General features: G+C 33.9%; 3 protein-coding genes across 5 annotated transcripts in view; 1 reads left to right on the forward strand and 2 right to left on the reverse strand.

Moving 5' to 3' along the window:
- Window positions 1-3,667, forward strand: part of Gp150 (leucine-rich repeat domain-containing glycoprotein 150) — a 31,773-nt gene extending 28,106 nt beyond the window's left edge. For both annotated transcript variants that reach the window (XM_089696188.1, XM_089696189.1), the window contains exon 3: window positions 737-3,667. In XM_089696188.1, coding sequence (XP_089552314.1) covers window positions 750-3,338 — 2,589 coding nt within the window. In that variant the 5' untranslated portion in view covers window positions 737-749 and the 3' untranslated portion in view covers window positions 3,339-3,667. The remainder of the gene's footprint in view (window positions 1-736) is intronic.
- On the reverse strand, window positions 3,638-12,220 carry T3dh (Type III alcohol dehydrogenase). The gene is made up of 8 exons (XM_089696190.1): window positions 11,818-12,220; window positions 8,327-8,405; window positions 7,816-8,024; window positions 6,991-7,187; window positions 6,285-6,598; window positions 5,655-5,836; window positions 4,889-5,159; window positions 3,638-3,832 (listed from the first exon to the last, which is right to left on the reverse strand). Exons 1-8 carry the CDS (start codon window positions 11,868-11,870, stop codon window positions 3,749-3,751), a joined length of 1,389 nt encoding a protein of 462 aa, XP_089552316.1. The 5' UTR covers window positions 11,871-12,220; the 3' UTR covers window positions 3,638-3,748.
- Window positions 12,221-13,447: 1,227 nt separating this feature from the next.
- Asap (ArfGAP domain of ASAP) overlaps window positions 13,448-17,119 on the reverse strand; it is a 52,335-nt gene continuing 48,663 nt past the window's right edge. For both annotated transcript variants that reach the window (XM_089696209.1, XM_089696208.1), the window contains exon 17: window positions 13,448-16,756. In XM_089696209.1, the coding sequence (XP_089552335.1) occupies window positions 16,559-16,756 (198 nt within the window). In that variant the 3' untranslated portion in view covers window positions 13,448-16,558. The remainder of the gene's footprint in view (window positions 16,757-17,119) is intronic.

Raw genomic sequence — 17,119 nt, forward strand, 5'->3', positions numbered from 1 at the left:
CGTTATAAAATAACAATAACTTTCTGATACTTTATGAAATTTGCATACCAATCGAAAGTTAGGATTAGGTACCCAGTAGTAACGTTATAAAGATATTCTGATAAAAATGTTAAGAGACACACCTTATCATCGTCTGAAAAGATAAAAGACCGAGAAAAAGATAAGATAAAAGATAGGTATATAATTATATGCAAATTCATGATTTTACAGCACTCTACATATACTCAGATGAAATACATTATGAGTAATATAAGCTACAGCTAAATAGGTGGTACATTTTGTCCTTAACAGCAAGCGTCAGATATCTCGTAATGTAATGAGAAGTCGACAGATGGACAATGCGCAGATAAGATTACATTATAAGAATGCGAACAGCTATAAAAGTATCATTCCTAAATTATATTGAACGGAGAGTAAATATTTTTGAGTTATTATTATCAAATAAATATAGGGATTATTTCATACAGAACTTTAATGTAGGTATTTCCTAACATTATAATTAACAGTTATAATCATGCCTTATCTACATTCTTTGTTGATTGCTTCATACTGTTATTTGAATTACACCGGTAAGGAACAATACGTACATTGTTTCGTAAATGTTTCAGAAAAGTTAACCTGAGCTTATATAACTCGTAAACAATATTTTACATCGTCCAAAAGTCCTGTTAGAGCACGCATAAAGCGACGATATTGTTACAACCATTATACTAAAACTATACATTTTTCGTTTCAGAGTTCGCAACGACATGGGAGCAAGGTCCCGGGAGTTAATACTGCTCCTGGCAGTGTGCGCACTTGCTATCAGCGAGGCAGTCAATAAAACTACCAAAAAAGACGGAAAAGACAAGGACTCCGATAACTTCCTCGTGCAATATGAAGACTACGATGGCACCGATGACCAGGAAGTTCTGTTCAGTGAAGACCGACCGTGCCCCAGGGATTGCATATGCACTGTATCCCAAGGTTACAGAATAGCTAAGTGCAACCGATTGGAAGTTGGCACGCAAAAATTCGGCGATGATATTACAGACCTTGTCATTGAAAATTCTGACCCAGAAGTGCCCATTGAGCTCGGCGACTTCATATTCAAAAAGCTTGGTTTGCATCAAATTGCTACTGTTAAAATTGTTAACAGCACCATCGGTTCCGTAGGACCTAATGCTTTCCATGGCCTTCATGAACTTTACGCTGTCAACTTATCAAACAACAAACTTAAGGCTCTTCACCCTGAAACATTTGCGACCAATAAAAAACTGTTGTTGTTGACACTTTCAAACAACCCCCTCAAGTTCCCCGCCCCTGGCACTCAAGAATACTTTTTGAACGCTTCTTCAGTTCAAGAACTCGATATTTCTTACTGTAATATGCAATACATCACCGCAAACACAATTAAACATATGTCTGGCCTTATGTATCTTAATCTGGCTGGTAACAACTTATCAGACATGGAAGCAGATACTTTCAAAACTTTGTTAGATTTAGAAGAGCTGGATCTTAGTGACAATAACATCAAAACCCTTGCCAATGACATATTTTCAGAAAATACAGAGCTTGCAACGCTCCACATTCAACGAAACCCCATTGATTCGGTCTATGGCCTTCAAATTTCTGATTTATTAACTTTGAACGCTGGACAGACCAACATCAAATTTGTTGGACCATCAATGTTTAATGGAATGACCTACATTGCCAATCTAAACCTTAGCGGCAACAATATCGAAAAGATTCACAACCAAGCCTTCCACAAACTCGTCGAACTTAACTATTTGGACCTGTCTTACAATAATTTGGACTTTATTTCAAGTATCCTCATCAAGCAAAACATTGAATTGGATATTTTCAAAATATCAAACAACCCAAGGTTAAAACACTTACCAGTTGATGGTTTCCATTGCTCGGCAGAACAATTCAACATCTACTTATTTGAAGCTGCAAATTGCGGTCTTGAGGAAATATTTGATGATTCACTAAAAACTTTCACGGCTTTGTCGCAAATTAATCTTTCAGGTAACAATATCAAAACTATCAGTAATCAGGTATTCTCACGATCCCCTAAACTAGTAGAAATCAACCTTGCTTACAATCAACTCAACTCATTAGATGCCAAGGTATTCGAAAAGAACAAGGAACTCGGTAAATTAAATCTACAAGGCAATCCCTTGAAAGTTTTGTCTGCTGAAATATTTGCACACACTCCCATGCTCACCTGGTTAGATATGAGTCATGGAGAGTTAACATCGCTGTGGAAGTTAGAAAAGAACCACTCTGCCAATCTCCTTGGCAATTTGAGTTTCTTAAATGTTTCCCACAATCGGATTTCAGAGGTTAAACAGACCGAATTGGATAGCCTTAACAAGCTCCGTACTTTAGATCTAAGTAATAATTTACTGGTATGCAGTCGCGAATTCGAAAACCTTATGACTTGGCTAAGCAACAAAAAGGTCTCACCCAACGCAAACTTGGCAAGCATTGCAAATCTAGCAAAGGACGCTAAAGAGGATAGCGAAACATACAGCTGGGAATTCCTTACCCATAAAACTTGTGGAGGTGCTATTGTTCATCCTATTGAACCTCTGCCTCCAGCAGAAGAAGAAATCTGGGAACGTATTGACAAAGATACTGTAGGAGACTTCGATTTGAAAGATACACTCGATGACGGTAAATTAGCCGACGACACTAAATTATCCGATAACAAAGTGGAAGCTGATGACGATAACCTCGACACTGAAGACGACGGAGAGGATGAGGAAGATGACGGCGAAGACGAGGGTGATGATGATGATTCTAATGAAGAATATGACGACGAAGATGAAAATGTAGATCTTAAAGTTAAACTCATTGAAAAACCAAAATCTAAATCATCCACCCCCGTACCAAGTACAGAATCATCACAAAAGAACAAAATGAAGATCGACATCAAGTTGCTTGAGGATGACAATTTATATGACGACTTGGAGCCCGAGGTGTACGTACAGGAATCGGTGCAAGAGTCTGATCATGGCCGCTACGAATACTTGTGGCCCATGTTAATCGCTATTTTGGGCGCATTATTGCTTCTCATTGTCATCGCTAAGGTTGTGATGGTTGTGTGCACCAGAAGGAACAAACAAATCCGATACAACAGTGCCATAATCGCTGCCATGAGCCACCCGGGTCGCACAAAGAAGGACTGTGGCTTGGTCTACCAACAACTCTCAGAGGATTTGACAGGTCCCGCGACGCCAAAACTGAACCGCTACGCCCCATTGCACAACGTCACCGTAAATGCATCTAACGTTCAGTCTTATGAAAGTAGTCCATTCCATCACAGCAATATTGTGCCAGAGGCGGTGTGAGTCATCGGTACAAACTAATGTAACTACATTAATTACTGTGTTAACTCTTACATAAGCAGTAAGTGATAGAAATAAGCGCTAGTCACACACAATTTACATAATTATTAACATAACTAAATTGAGCATTTCGATAGTGCCTTCAAACGATATTTTTCGAGAATTTTTGCTTAAAGTTTTAGTAAACTAGCGCTTCGTTATATCCTTAAGTAAAGTAACAAAATCGAAGTCAAATTCAACAAATTAATTTAAGATATACATAATTATATATTATACAAATTAGTTGTTAGGTTTATTTTATGTACTTAAAATTATTAAAAATTAAACACTAATTTCATGTTCTTTCATTTATTATAACTTCAAAACAATATATCCATTTTCCTTACAAATATAATAACAAATAAACATTAGCATCAGTAAATAGTTAAAGAATCTTCTAAAAGTTTATGTAAATCTTCTTCCGTTTGTGAAACTGGAGTTAGTTGTAACAATCGATGCTGAAACAAAAGAAAAATGTGAAAGTTAATAGATATTATATGTAAAAATTGATCTTTCAAACTAAAATAAAATAAACTTTGCTTTAATAAACTTCTATGTCTATATTGGAATCAACCTACACCTATTAATACTTTGCATAAAGTTACTCTGAGCAAAATTGATACATTAAACAGGAAATGAACCACTTCAATATAATTTAAATCTCAGTTACCGCAATATCATAATTACACGACAAATCACTTGTTCACTATAAATGGATTAAATGAATTAAACACCTGTGCCTACCAAATTATCTATACTGCAATAAAATGTTGGTGGATTTGAATTTTGATCTCCATAAATTAGTTATAACACAACAACACACAAGTATCACATATATAACTATGTGTGTGTGGGTGGAGTGTTTACAATATACAGGGTGTCCCACTGTTGGTTTACTAAGCTCAAAGGAGGTTATAGTTTTGAATACGCTGAGTACGTAAAAAATAATTAAAAAATTCCAGACGCATTTTTTTTTTCAAAAAGATGAATTCTTAAAACTCTATGTGTACACCCATAACAAGCAACCCACCCAACTTTGCCACCAGCACGTGAGCTGTCGTTTAAGATTATGTTTTCATAGACAAAATGCTCACATTAGAGGAGCGGTATATGCCGGCTGCGCGAAGCTAGAGAAGAAAACATAGATTTTCAGGAAAAATTTAGCAAAAAATTTTTGATGTAATTTTGTTTTTTAAGTATTTTTTACGTGATCAGTGTATGCAAAACTACAAGTCCCTTCGCGCTTAGTATACCAATTGTGGGACACCCTGTATAGAGAGTGATTTTTTTTTGTAAACAAAAACAAGATAGTTAGTTCGTTTCAAACTTAATGGCGGTTCGGAAGTTAGGTGCAGGTGGCCGGTGGCGCACAGATCCCTTAACGTCCCGCTAATACCTAAAATTGTTTTCTGCTCATCGGGTGTTCCGAGCCACCATTAAGTTTAAATCGTACCATAATAATTGTGTAGATAAATAAAATTACACATTTACTTCTTTACTATAAATATACACACCTGTGGTAAAGCGCCTTTAACAAGCTTTGGGATATCCGCATCAGTATACCCTAGACTAGAAAGTCCATTGTCTATATTCATTTTTTCCATATAATTCAATATAGCATCAGCCAGTACTTTGCCAGCGTCTTCTTGCTTGCGATTCGCGATATCAAAACCCAGAAGATTAGCAGCTTCTAAATGCTTGTCGGGGTCGCTTTGAGCTGTGAAGCGGAACACTGCAGGGGCCGTCATTACTACTGATAATCCGTGTGGTATTATTGGGTCTTTTCTAAAAAATTATTGAGGAAAATGAATGACAGTGTTACACTTACATCAGATAAATATTTGGTGTCAAAAATTTCAATACTTCGAACTATTGATGCTGGTATTAGGGTCTTTACGGTGTGTAATACGACATTGTTTAACTTAATCACTAATATATTTTAAGTTCTTTGATGTTAGAAAGGCACAAAACAGCGAATAAGACATTGATTAAACTAAGCTTTTTTAGTTTAAAAGGCTGAACTGAACCGCAATAGCTTCAATCAAAGCTCATTAACAGATAAAAAAGAGCGTGTGTGGCGATGCACAAGTGTCAGAAGTGAAACTAAGAACATCGCAAGATTTAAAGATACCAAAATCATCGCCTTATTCCATGACGTGACGATATTGCCATGACGCGACCATGAAATTTTACTCTCAACACGCCTAAAAGAAGTTTCACTTCTATAACCAATTCACGCCCTATCACCAACACTAGGTACATATTCCTACAATTCCTTACCCATAATCATCCGGGACAAATTTCTTCACGTTACCCGCGATAGGATAAGCGAGGCCGTGGCACAGATGCACGCCAGCATTGCCAATACCAACCCCCGCCATCGTGGCCGCTAGGTGCATGCTTGAACGAGCCTCTATATCATCCGCGTTGTTTACCGACCGCTCGAAGTATTTCGCTAGTGTCTGGAAAAAAAAGGATTAATATTCTATATTGTTTTGAATAAATATCTGCGTTGTTTACAGACCGCTGGCTGGAAGTATTTCGCTAGTGTCTGGAAAAAATATTATTAATAAGTATTCTAAATTGTTTTAAATAAATCTGAAAAAATACAGATTATTACTAGAAACTGGACGTAGGAAAAATTGCGGCAACACAGTTCTGCAATACATTAAATTGTTGATATAAATTGAACATTTTCAATTATATAAAAACTAAGAAGTGAATTATGAGTACTTTTCTCGATAAGGATTTTTTTCTAGTTTCTTACCCAATTTCAAGCTAGACCTGTACAAAATAATACTACCATTAATAGACTCCACATCTTAGTGATAACGTGCATTTTACTTATTAAAAATCAATACAGAGGATTGTATTATTAGGTTTACTTATTAGAACCATTTCTTAACCAACCTGCAAGCAAAATCTGGACCAGACATCAGAAATAGGATTGCTTCCTTGATACACTGGTCTCAAAGCGGGATTCGTAGGCGCTGGTCCACGCTCCGAATAAGGAATTGCCGTAAAACTTTCCAAAGCATGGCAAAATATGTCAAAACCGGAGTATATTGCAACGTTTTTTGGTACTGTTAAGGTGTGAAGAGGATCGATTAAGGCTAAAAGTGGTCTAAGCGCCGAATTTGCTATACCAGTTTTGGCATGAATTTCTTCATAATCAAATATGCTCATGCCTGTTGTTTCGCTTCCTGTGCCACTGGTTGTGGGGACTGAAATAATTCTAATATATAATATATATATTATATATTATTATATTATATTATATTATATTATTATATATTATTATTTATATATATATATATATATATAATAATAATAATAAAAATTTATAGGTCTTGACTTGCTTTTTCCTTGTTTCAAGATTATTATGAATGACTACATTGGCAAGCTCAATTACAATATCTTTAAGTTAAATAGCAAATCAGCAATGTAATGTGAAGATGTAATAAAAATGTTTGCATTTAAATAATTCATCACATTCAAAGGCTAGTGACACCCAATATGGTAAAGAGTTAAGCCTGTGACTAAAAAACTATTGATGCTAATTGAGGCAGTGATACCTAAATATACATATATTGTAACAAATTGTAAAATCACTTACTTGCAATAAGAGGCTTCAAAGGAACAGTAACTTGCTTTCCTTTACCAACAGGCATATTGACATAGTCCAGAAACTCTGCGTCAGGGTCACATGAGTACAAATTAGCTGCCTTGCATGTGTCCATAACTGACCCACCTCCAACCGCTATGAAACTATCAAAGTCACCAGCTTTTGCAAACTCTATGGCTTCTTTAAAACTGTAATTCAAAATTTTATAAGATTCAGTTTAGTTATATATTGTTTTAATTTCTTAAATATAATTAAATATTTTAAGAAATTAAACCTATAATTTATATTAAATACAACGATTCAATGTTAAATTAATGCTGTTTGTCATTAGTAAATAAAAGCCTGAATTTAGAATAACATTTTAGGTATGTACAAATTCAAATAACATGTTGCAAATTGATATCCTGTTGGTACGTCTTTAAATAAATAAAATAAATGATTTTGGTACGGCAGCCCACGTCATCATGGAATGTAAGGGGGTTGCGCAGTACAGGGCAAGACACCTGGGGTCTCCCGGGTCCTTCCCCGAAGCCTTTGGCAGCCCTCACAAGCTGCTTGGCTTCATGGAGGAGCTCGGGTAGTTTCAGTTTTAGCTGGTTTCCCCCACCTCCCTCTCTCACGCAAAATAGGCGCTTGACGTCGAGTTGCGGAGAAATGCCCGTATATTATTAAATGATTTTGGTTTCCTTACTTTTTTATATATAGTAGAGCAAATAAATGTTAAGTGATCACCACCCCTCATAAATACTTGTAAAAGTAGTAGTGTTATAGATCTTTGCATTTTAATAAATGTATTTGCGTTTAATTGATCTTTACCTTGTATCTGTTGGCTCCACTCTTACATTATCATATACTTTGTAATTAATTCCATTTTTAGTAAGTGAATCCAGTACAGCCTTAGTTGGACTCAATGATACCACATTGGGATCGGTCATAACACAAACATGTTTGGCACCCAGATTGACAAGATCCATGCCAACCTCTTTTGTAACACCGAGCCCATATCTTACAGTGGAGCATTTTATCTACAACAAAACTTTGAGAATTGAGTGCAAGTGTCCTTATATAATTTTTACATAAGTGCAATAGATAAATATCAAAAATTATTATTATCTACACTAATATTATAAGCAGGAAAACTTTGTTTGATTGTAATGAATAGGCTCATAAACTACTGGACCGATTTTGATGAAATTTGGCAAAGATAATCTTTAGACCCTCAGAAAGAACATAGGTTACCTTTTATTGCGAAATATGTACCACGGGCGAAGCCGGGGCGGACCGCTAGTAGCCTATATTATGGAAAATAAATTAAATATTAACATACTTCAAAAGCATAATCCTTTGTTGGTGTTGCATTAGTAACCTGGAAGTTTCCTCTATGGCTATGGGCAGGGCATTGGCATCTGAAAATGAACAATAATTAGAGTGAATATAAGCATCAAAATGCTAAAAAAATTTATGCATTTTTAGTAATTGTGAAGCATTTGAATGACTTAACAGGATCTACAATCAATGTATTGGACATCCACATCCAATAAAAGCTAATTGTATATTGGATACTCACTATTATTAAAGCTAATTGAACATAAATTATATAACGTAATGGCACCGAATTCCGACCACTGATTGATACGGCTAAATGAATCCTTTAAAAGATAAATTAAATACTCTAGAGGTCATAAGAAAAAATGATATTATGAAAGATTACGAACTTATATTTTAAAATATGCACATAATTGTATTTCATAATGGCTTTTTATTACCTAAATTTGGATTTTAACTGTCACGACTGGAAATTAACTGAAAGCACCATTTTCCGACCGACTGAGTACAAATACTCGTGTTTCCGACCACTGAGTAGCTAGATTCCGACCAGCCAAATATTTTCTACTAAAATCAACTTTATGATAATAGAAATACAATAGAAATTCGTAAAAACCCGTTTCGTCTTTTCACTGCATCACGCGTGGACCGATTTCGATAATTCTTTTTTTATTATATTACTTGAAGTACGAGGATGGTTCTTATGGAGAGAAATTTTAAATATGTACCACGGGCGAAGCCGGGGCGGACCGCTAGTTTTAAATAATATTTGAGCATTTATTATAATAACAAAAACTAACTCTATGTTAGACTGTAGTAGTTCACTGGTCATCCACACTAATTTAGAATGTCCCATTGACTACTTTGCCCAATTCTAAAATCCATTTCACCAAAAGTATTATTTCAGCTAATGAGAATACTTCAGCCTCTTTTTTATCACTCATGATGATGACCTGAAATAAACGCATGCAATTTCACTCAAGCACAGCGCAAGCAAAAGCAACCCAGTTGGACGGAAACAGGGAATTATATCGCACCTAGATTCCGACCAAACCTACATTTGCGTAATAAAGCCTCTAAACCGAAATTGATATTCATTTTTAGTTCATTTCTATTTCATATGTACACTTATAAAGATCTCACAATTTCGTAGTTATGCAATTATGTGTCATAAACGTAAAATATAGGGTTTTTAACCCTTAAATTGATTTCGTCAGTTTTAAAGGACATTGTATTTACACACATGCTGGCGCTGTTATAGCAGACCTAAGCTATGCTAATCGGTATATTGGGAAGGTACTAGCTATATCCTTCCCGTACATGTAGGTTTTTTTACCAAAGCGAAGTACAGTCGCGAATGGTGACCATTTGAAAATTGCAAAAAACGGATCTCTTGACTCTCCCGATAAAATTGATAATAACTGTAAGTATTTTGTCTATTTTGCTTATAATGTTATATTATTAGTTAGAATACGATTGTAAGTATAGTATTTTGACATAATTTTTACATATTTTACAATATTTGGAATACAAATCTTAGTTTATATACGATGTCCCATAAAACGGACGTTGACAACTTGGAGTATATACTAGGGTATTCTTCACATGTCCTATGTAACGGACGTTGCCAATAAGGCCCTCCATTTTCAACGTCATCATTTTGATATATTTTTCTCTATTTTTAATATGTTTTAGAGGAGTATGACTTGGCAATCAATAAAAAATTCCCTCCCTACCTCTGGCGGAAGCTGAAGAGTCTGGCGTTGAGTTGAGATGACGATTTTGAAGGAAATGTAGACCTACGGGAGTGATTTCACTATGATAACAGTGTCAATCATTTACCCCCAGAACCATACCTTCGGAATTATACGACATATTGATTTGAGACACAATGAAGACCCAAAAAGTCAGAATTTTTATCATCAACAAAATATTATTGCTGCAGAATTAGAGCCATTACATGCGGTGCGAGATGAATCTTCCCTACTTCTCAGTAGTTCTTCAGCCACAGCATGATGTTACTTACCAGAAATACCACCCAATGTTTGAAAATTTAAATAATAATACCTTACAAATTAAAAAACTGACAGAAAATGGATATAATATATGCCAAAGAATCCAAAAAAAAGCGATTTAAATTTCCTGTTTGTTTTGGTACCTCAAGCATGGTATACGACTTCTTTGCATACGATGAAGCAAACACATTTCAATCTGTACAATATAAGGAATGGGAAGAGGACTTTCTTGGTGTATTAGATAAGTTCTCAGGCTATGTAATACTATTTCTATTCCAATTCTTAGCATATTCTTAGACTGTGATTTTTGGTAGTGTCGTTTTTTTAAAATCCATTATTTTTAACGATATCGTTAAAGTTTTAACCAACATTTTACGACAGATGTTTGAAAAGCTTATTCTAGATCGTTCATAATTATAATTTGATAATAATTTTGAATTACAGAGTTGAAAATGTGCATTGTATTCATGTACCACGGTTGCAGGAATAATGTGCAATGTCCGTTATATGTGACGGTTCGAACATGTACATATAATTGGCAATGTCCATTTTATGTGACATAGTGAAAACAATAGAAAAAATTAAAATTTTTAATATTTTTTTTCATTTTCCTCTTTTCTATCCTAATTCCAACACATCCTCCAAATTTGGACATTATAAACACAAGTTATCTAGGGGTGACAATTTAAGGGTTAAACCAGACCGGTCTTTGTAAATGAATAACAAAAAAATCAAAAAAGAGTGTCAGTTAAAACGAATATTACAAATAATCCATTAAAGTTAGCATTGGTCGCATACAGGTGTTGTATGTAAGCATAGCGTTTAGAATAAATAACTTAATACGAAACCTCCACAAAACAACATGCATTATAGAAAATTACCTTCTTTTAAAAAGTGCGAAATTCCTTTTACCGACCGATTCGGTCGGATTTCGGAATGTTGTTATTTTGACAAGCTCCTCATTCCGTCCATAATTATTTGTCCAAAAAAACCTATAAAAACACGCTATCTTTGCATGTATATTTTAAAATTAATAATTTAAAACACCAATAAAACGTTTAAAGTAAATTAACCACAAACTTACCAGAGTATTTAGCATAAAAATCCAAATGTTTATTTTCACCGTTTTATGTTTTTTTCGCATTCAATCCAATACAAACTACACCCTCGCCTAGCTTTTCTTGGATTGACGAAATGTCGGTTAAAATTTGAAACCCAATTTTGGACAGATGACGTACGATAAGTGATTGGATCGAAAGCCTTCAGTTTCACGCATGTCGCGCGTATTTTAAACGTTTTATCAAATAAAAATCAAAATGGTCGGATAGAGGAGGCTAGTCGGAAACCGGTGCCGTTACGTTAATATAAAGATCACTCATCAATGACCATTAGGAGTACTGAACATTCTCAAATGTAACAGCATTATTGAAGTGGACTTTGAATACTTAGCTAAATATTTACTTGAGGGTGTACTTACGCAGCAACATTTATCGTTCTTAGCAAATCAAACACACGTTTACGAGAAGACATAGTTATTCAGTATTCTTCACTGCAATAAATTATAAGTTCTAAAATTGTCCTCCTTAACAGCCATATGCTGTTCGGAGGTATTTTTTATTTTATCAACGTCGTAACACGTAGAATAAATTAAAAATAAACATATTATCTTATCAAATGTCATATGTGAAGAAAATAATAATAATTAATATCGCATTTTCAATTGTCGTAGGTACTAGATAAACAATGAATTATTATTATTTACAAAGAAAACATGCCATGTAGCATTTTTTCCTATAGCTTTATAATCCTGATAAAATATTGTATTAAGTATTTGGTTTTGATTCCAATTTCAATGGACAATGCATAACTTTTTGTTTGTTTTCAATTGGTTTTCAATTTTCATTCTGTCATCTGTGTGACTTTTGAACATTGACATATTATGACAGTCAGCTGATAATTGTCAATTGTCATACGTTCTTGCGAGTTCTTGAACTACTACATGAAATATTTTTTTGTAGGGCAATTCCAAACTTTCGAATGTTTGCCACGAAAGAAGTCCTCTTGGTTGTACACAACTGCACTGTTGTTTAAAGAAGTTTTTAGAAGATTAAGAACATCATTACGTTTCATCAATTATTTTTATTTCGTTTTCTTTATCGTAAATTATGAATTAATTCGATAAAATTAAAAAAGTATTCGTAAGATTGTCATAATTTCATGATTCAACTGAAAAGTCCATATAAGACTTCCAAATACGGCATAATAAAACAAAAAAAAAACTATTTCCAGCAGGTTAAAATGTTAATATAGTAGATCTGAACCTAGGTCGATCTTCACCGGCGTGATACTAGAATGAGACCAATTTCATAATAAAAATTATAATATGGGGCATCATAATTATTATATTATCATATAATATTTGAGCTGATACCTGCCGCGGAATTCCATTACCGTACCGCACGGCATATGACCAAGTTTCACGCTCACCATTTGGACCTCTGGCGCTCTAGTACGGTGCGATTTACCCGCCATTTCATTCCGCGCACAACCAAATTGTGGAACAGCCTGCCTTCGGCGATATTCCCGAACGCCTATGACATCGAGGCATTTAAAAAGAAAATATACCTCCACCTTAAAAAGTCGGCAACACATCCTCGGACACGTCTGTAGATGCCTATGGGCTGTGGAATTGCTTACCATCAGGCGATCCACATGCTCGTTTGCCTTCTTTCATATTAAAAAAAAAAAAAATCTTTAATTTAATAGACTAAATAAGGACTAAATTTATTAAAAAATTGTTCTCATTCTATTATCTCGCCGGTGAAGGTCAACTTAGGTTTGGAACTTAGACCATCAAGATAGAGAATTAATCGTTCGTCCCACTGTTCAAATCCCAATGTTAAATATTATGCACTTTAGTTCAAAAATACATCACCATGAACGATTGTTAAAATCTAGATTTTTTTTATTGACAATAGGGAATCGGCTTGACCACAAAAAAAAAATGTGGATGGCACGCGCTTTAGAGTAGCATCAACAAAAAATTAATATAAAATAGACAAATTTTAATATTTTTGAGGAAGTTTTTGAATAAATAAAACAAGGTGTGGACATCGAAATGATGTATTCATAAATTCATACAGATATTCTCATTCAGGTAATACACAATAGAAAAAAAAACTATTTAGACTACAACTCCATTAAATATACTACAATTTAAGATTAAAACATCTTATTCACTATAGCATCATTTGGTTACACTTTTAATAAGTAACATACTGACGGGCTAAAATGGCATTAAAATATTTCATCACAATAAAGTTTTATATACTACTTTGTAAAATAAATATAATTTACATAGTAAAAACTTTACAGTAAAATACAATCGATTAAAAATTTCAAAATAAGATTAAATAATAACGAACACAATAAACATTTATAATAAATTAGGATATATTAAATACACACCAAATCATTTTTGGCTAGGACATTTAATACAAAGAATAGAAAACATTAGCGATAAAAAGGCTATTTTGCGTAGGTTTTCTATCTTCTCGATAACCAGCCTAAAGATAAAAGATTTTTTATTTACAAGTAGTCACTAAAACACTTAAAAGTAATAATAATTACGATATTTGCAAAATATTTGTGTATCAGACATTAACATAATGGTGAAAGCAATTATCTCATTTACATTATAACCAATAATACTAAATTATGGCAACGCGCTTTTAAAATAGGTAACTTTAAATGGATAAGCTGGTAATACTTACAGCTATAAAGAGCTAAAAGTAGAAGGAAGCTAATAAATTACATGGGAATGTGTTTATAAGAAATAGTAATAGTTATAAAATTGTTATTTGATTTACGGTTTGGTTTTTTATATACGCATTTGATGTTATAACGCACGTATGGCTATAAATTATTTCGATATGAAAAATTCGAACCAAAATGAAACAAAATCGAGAAGTTTCTATGCAAGATTGATCTCACAACTCTGCTACATCTAGTAGGAAATGCGTAAAAAAGTAATCTTGTACGAAATTATACGGTTATTGAAAACTACCACAATAAATTTAGTATTTTATATATAATTTATAATTATTCAAATCCTTGGAACAGCTGAAGTGATAAAATTTTACATTCATAACAATTATTATCAAAGACATTTTTTTGAGAAATCGTAAACCTCGTTTCTTTATTATTATAAATTCTCTTTCTCTTATCTCTTAACCGGAGACTGAAATGATAGTTTTTAATGAATATCGTGGTCGTATTTGTAAATAAATCTTAATATGTATATATGTATATAAATCTCGTGTCACAATGTTTGTCCTCAATGGACTCCTAAACCACTTAACCGATTATAATAAAATTCGCACACCATGTGCAGTTCGATCCAACTTGAGTGATAGGATAGTTTAAACATGTAGGTACCACGGGCGAAGCCAGGGCGGACCGCTAGTATGATATAATCATGACAAGATTTATGACTTCTCATTAAAATAGAAATTCTATAGACAACATGTAGCAACAATCTATCATCTACGAGAACAACTACAACAAACGATCACTGGTCCAATAGATTGACGACAATATACAAATCTTTCGCTTATATTCACACATCAATTCCATCTAATAAATATAAATAAGTAATAGAAACATTTCGTTTTGCATACGAGCTACAAATGCAAGAAAAAGTAAGACATCAGTATGTAAAACGAAACGTTTCTTAAAGAAACTGAGCATAATAAAATAACTTAATTATTTTAATAAGGGCCGTAATATATACACAATTTTTAAAAACTTAAAGACATAGATGGTATTTTAATAGGTGAGTTAGAATCGAGAATCATTGAATTTTATTGTTTTACACAATGATAATTTAACATAAACATCTTTGTCGCCACGGTTTGAGCTTCTAGAACATTCCAGAACGAACGAACAGATTATTATGCTAATTCGAAATTCAAATAAACCCGCGAAGGGACGGAGTTCTATTGGCACATCACAATATTGGTGTTATAAATTCGTAGCAGTAGTAAGCTCCCACGCGTATCGACTTTTCAACAGTTTTCAATGTCATAACGATAACTTTTACATTTACCTATATATATGGTAAAAAGTACAAAATCAAAATGTCATATAAAAACAACAATTGTGCTGATTTATCACAACAGAGTTTATTTTGAGGCCTGATTTTTATCCTTTGTTAAATGTACATAATATAATGTATATGTCATATCCAATCGAAAATAACCAAAATTATTTTACGTATTTGCGTTATTCCTTGTGCTTCTTGCATGTACCAAATTTTTGGTAGACATTTGTAAAAGTATTATGTATGTATATGTTAAATGGAATATTCATCTGTATTGACTCATTTATCAATGTGCATAATATTGTGTATTGAATACAAAATACTAGAGTAAATAAGCTCATAGCCTTTAAATAAAAGCCGAAAGCTTTAGGCCAACTTGATCATAATTTGTAGTAACGCCCTTCAATATAAATATCATACATATTTTTGAAAAGATTCGAATTTATAAATTTTAATCTTTGAGCTATAATATCACGAAATCACATCTATCACTTCAAAACTTGGCAATTCAAATATCTCTAATATCTACGACCTAATAGAGATTGGTACAAATGTACCCGATTCTTGAATTTTAACTTGCAGAAAATATTGGCAAAATAAGTGTGTAATTGCATTTTTTTATTGTTTGATAATTTCAAAATAACAAGTGCTTGTTAAATTAAATACAAAAACGATTTCATTTCCTGCAAGTTAAATTGCATATAATTTTAATGAGCTATTCATCAAACACGACTATTGATCAGAATCGACAGATCTATTGCTGTTTCACTCTCACTTATCTGGCAGGTGTGCGCGAAAGAGACAAGAGTAACCTTCTATAGGTCCCACCCAAGTCTCTCTGTAGAGATATACAGAGAATTGGCAAGTATATCTATCTCGCTCATACTAAAGGTACTTAAACCTAATACGGAGTCGGTATGGCATCATCTATCTCGCATTTATTCCCTTCGTAAGTTAAGCTTAAACTATGAATTCCATATTCACAGTTAAACCTTTCCATAACATATTAAACACATATATCCATCACACTGTCTGGAATTGACAGTACAAATGTCCCGCTTGCGGTCAGCACAAATGCAACGGCGGAGTCGACTGCTGTATAGCCGTCTCTCTCGCTCTAATCCGGCAGCATGTGCACGAAAGAGACGGGGAACATGCCCCTGCGTCCTGTTCCCTCGACTTGTCCCTCCATCCAATTATCGTCTTCTGTACGTTCGTTGATAACTACTATGACTTCACCCTCGCGGAATGATAATTCGTCTTCATTGTCCGCAGAGCAGTCGTATAGCGCTCTGCAGCGACGCATGCCGCCCATCTGAAATAGAATAATTTTATTATAAACAGTCAAGTAAATACATATTGTGTACCAAAGAAGTTACACAGGTGAGGAAAACAAGTTATTATTAGTTTCAAATGCTCATCGTATGCTTATGGAGTTGCGTTAAGGTGTAGTTTGGATAGTAGTGCTGCGGGAGAGGCACGTCAAAATATGGCTACATATTTCGACTCACCTCTCCCATATATTAGCCATAATTTACCTCATTTGTCTTTTTGTCGATTATGATACTTGAATCATGCCTTACTTTGACGTGTAATCGTGCGTGTGCCTTTTTGAAGATCGAATGTTATTTCGGTAACCTATTTACACTTTTTTACTTATTTAGTTGTACAAATAAAC

The sequence above is a fragment of the Colias philodice genome, chromosome 6 (assembly GCF_061535455.1).
Source record: "Colias philodice isolate Cphi_HAF_F1 chromosome 6, ilColPhil1 Martin Lab GWU primary, whole genome shotgun sequence".
Lineage (NCBI taxonomy): Eukaryota > Metazoa > Arthropoda > Insecta > Lepidoptera > Pieridae > Colias > Colias philodice.

Excerpts from the sequence above, each read along its gene's own strand:
- T3dh (XM_089696190.1), bottom strand. The coding sequence starts at position 11,870 with ATGTCTTCTCGTAAACGTGTGTTTGATTTGCTAAGAACGATAAATGTT. Across the intron at positions 7,188-7,815 it reads GTGGAGCCAACAGATACAAG|TTTTAAAGAAGCCATAGAGT; the intron begins GTAAAGATCAAT and ends TTTGAATTACAG. Across the intron at positions 3,833-4,888 it reads TTAAAGGCGCTTTACCACAG|CATCGATTGTTACAACTAAC; the intron begins GTGTGTATATTT and ends CTTTTGTTTCAG.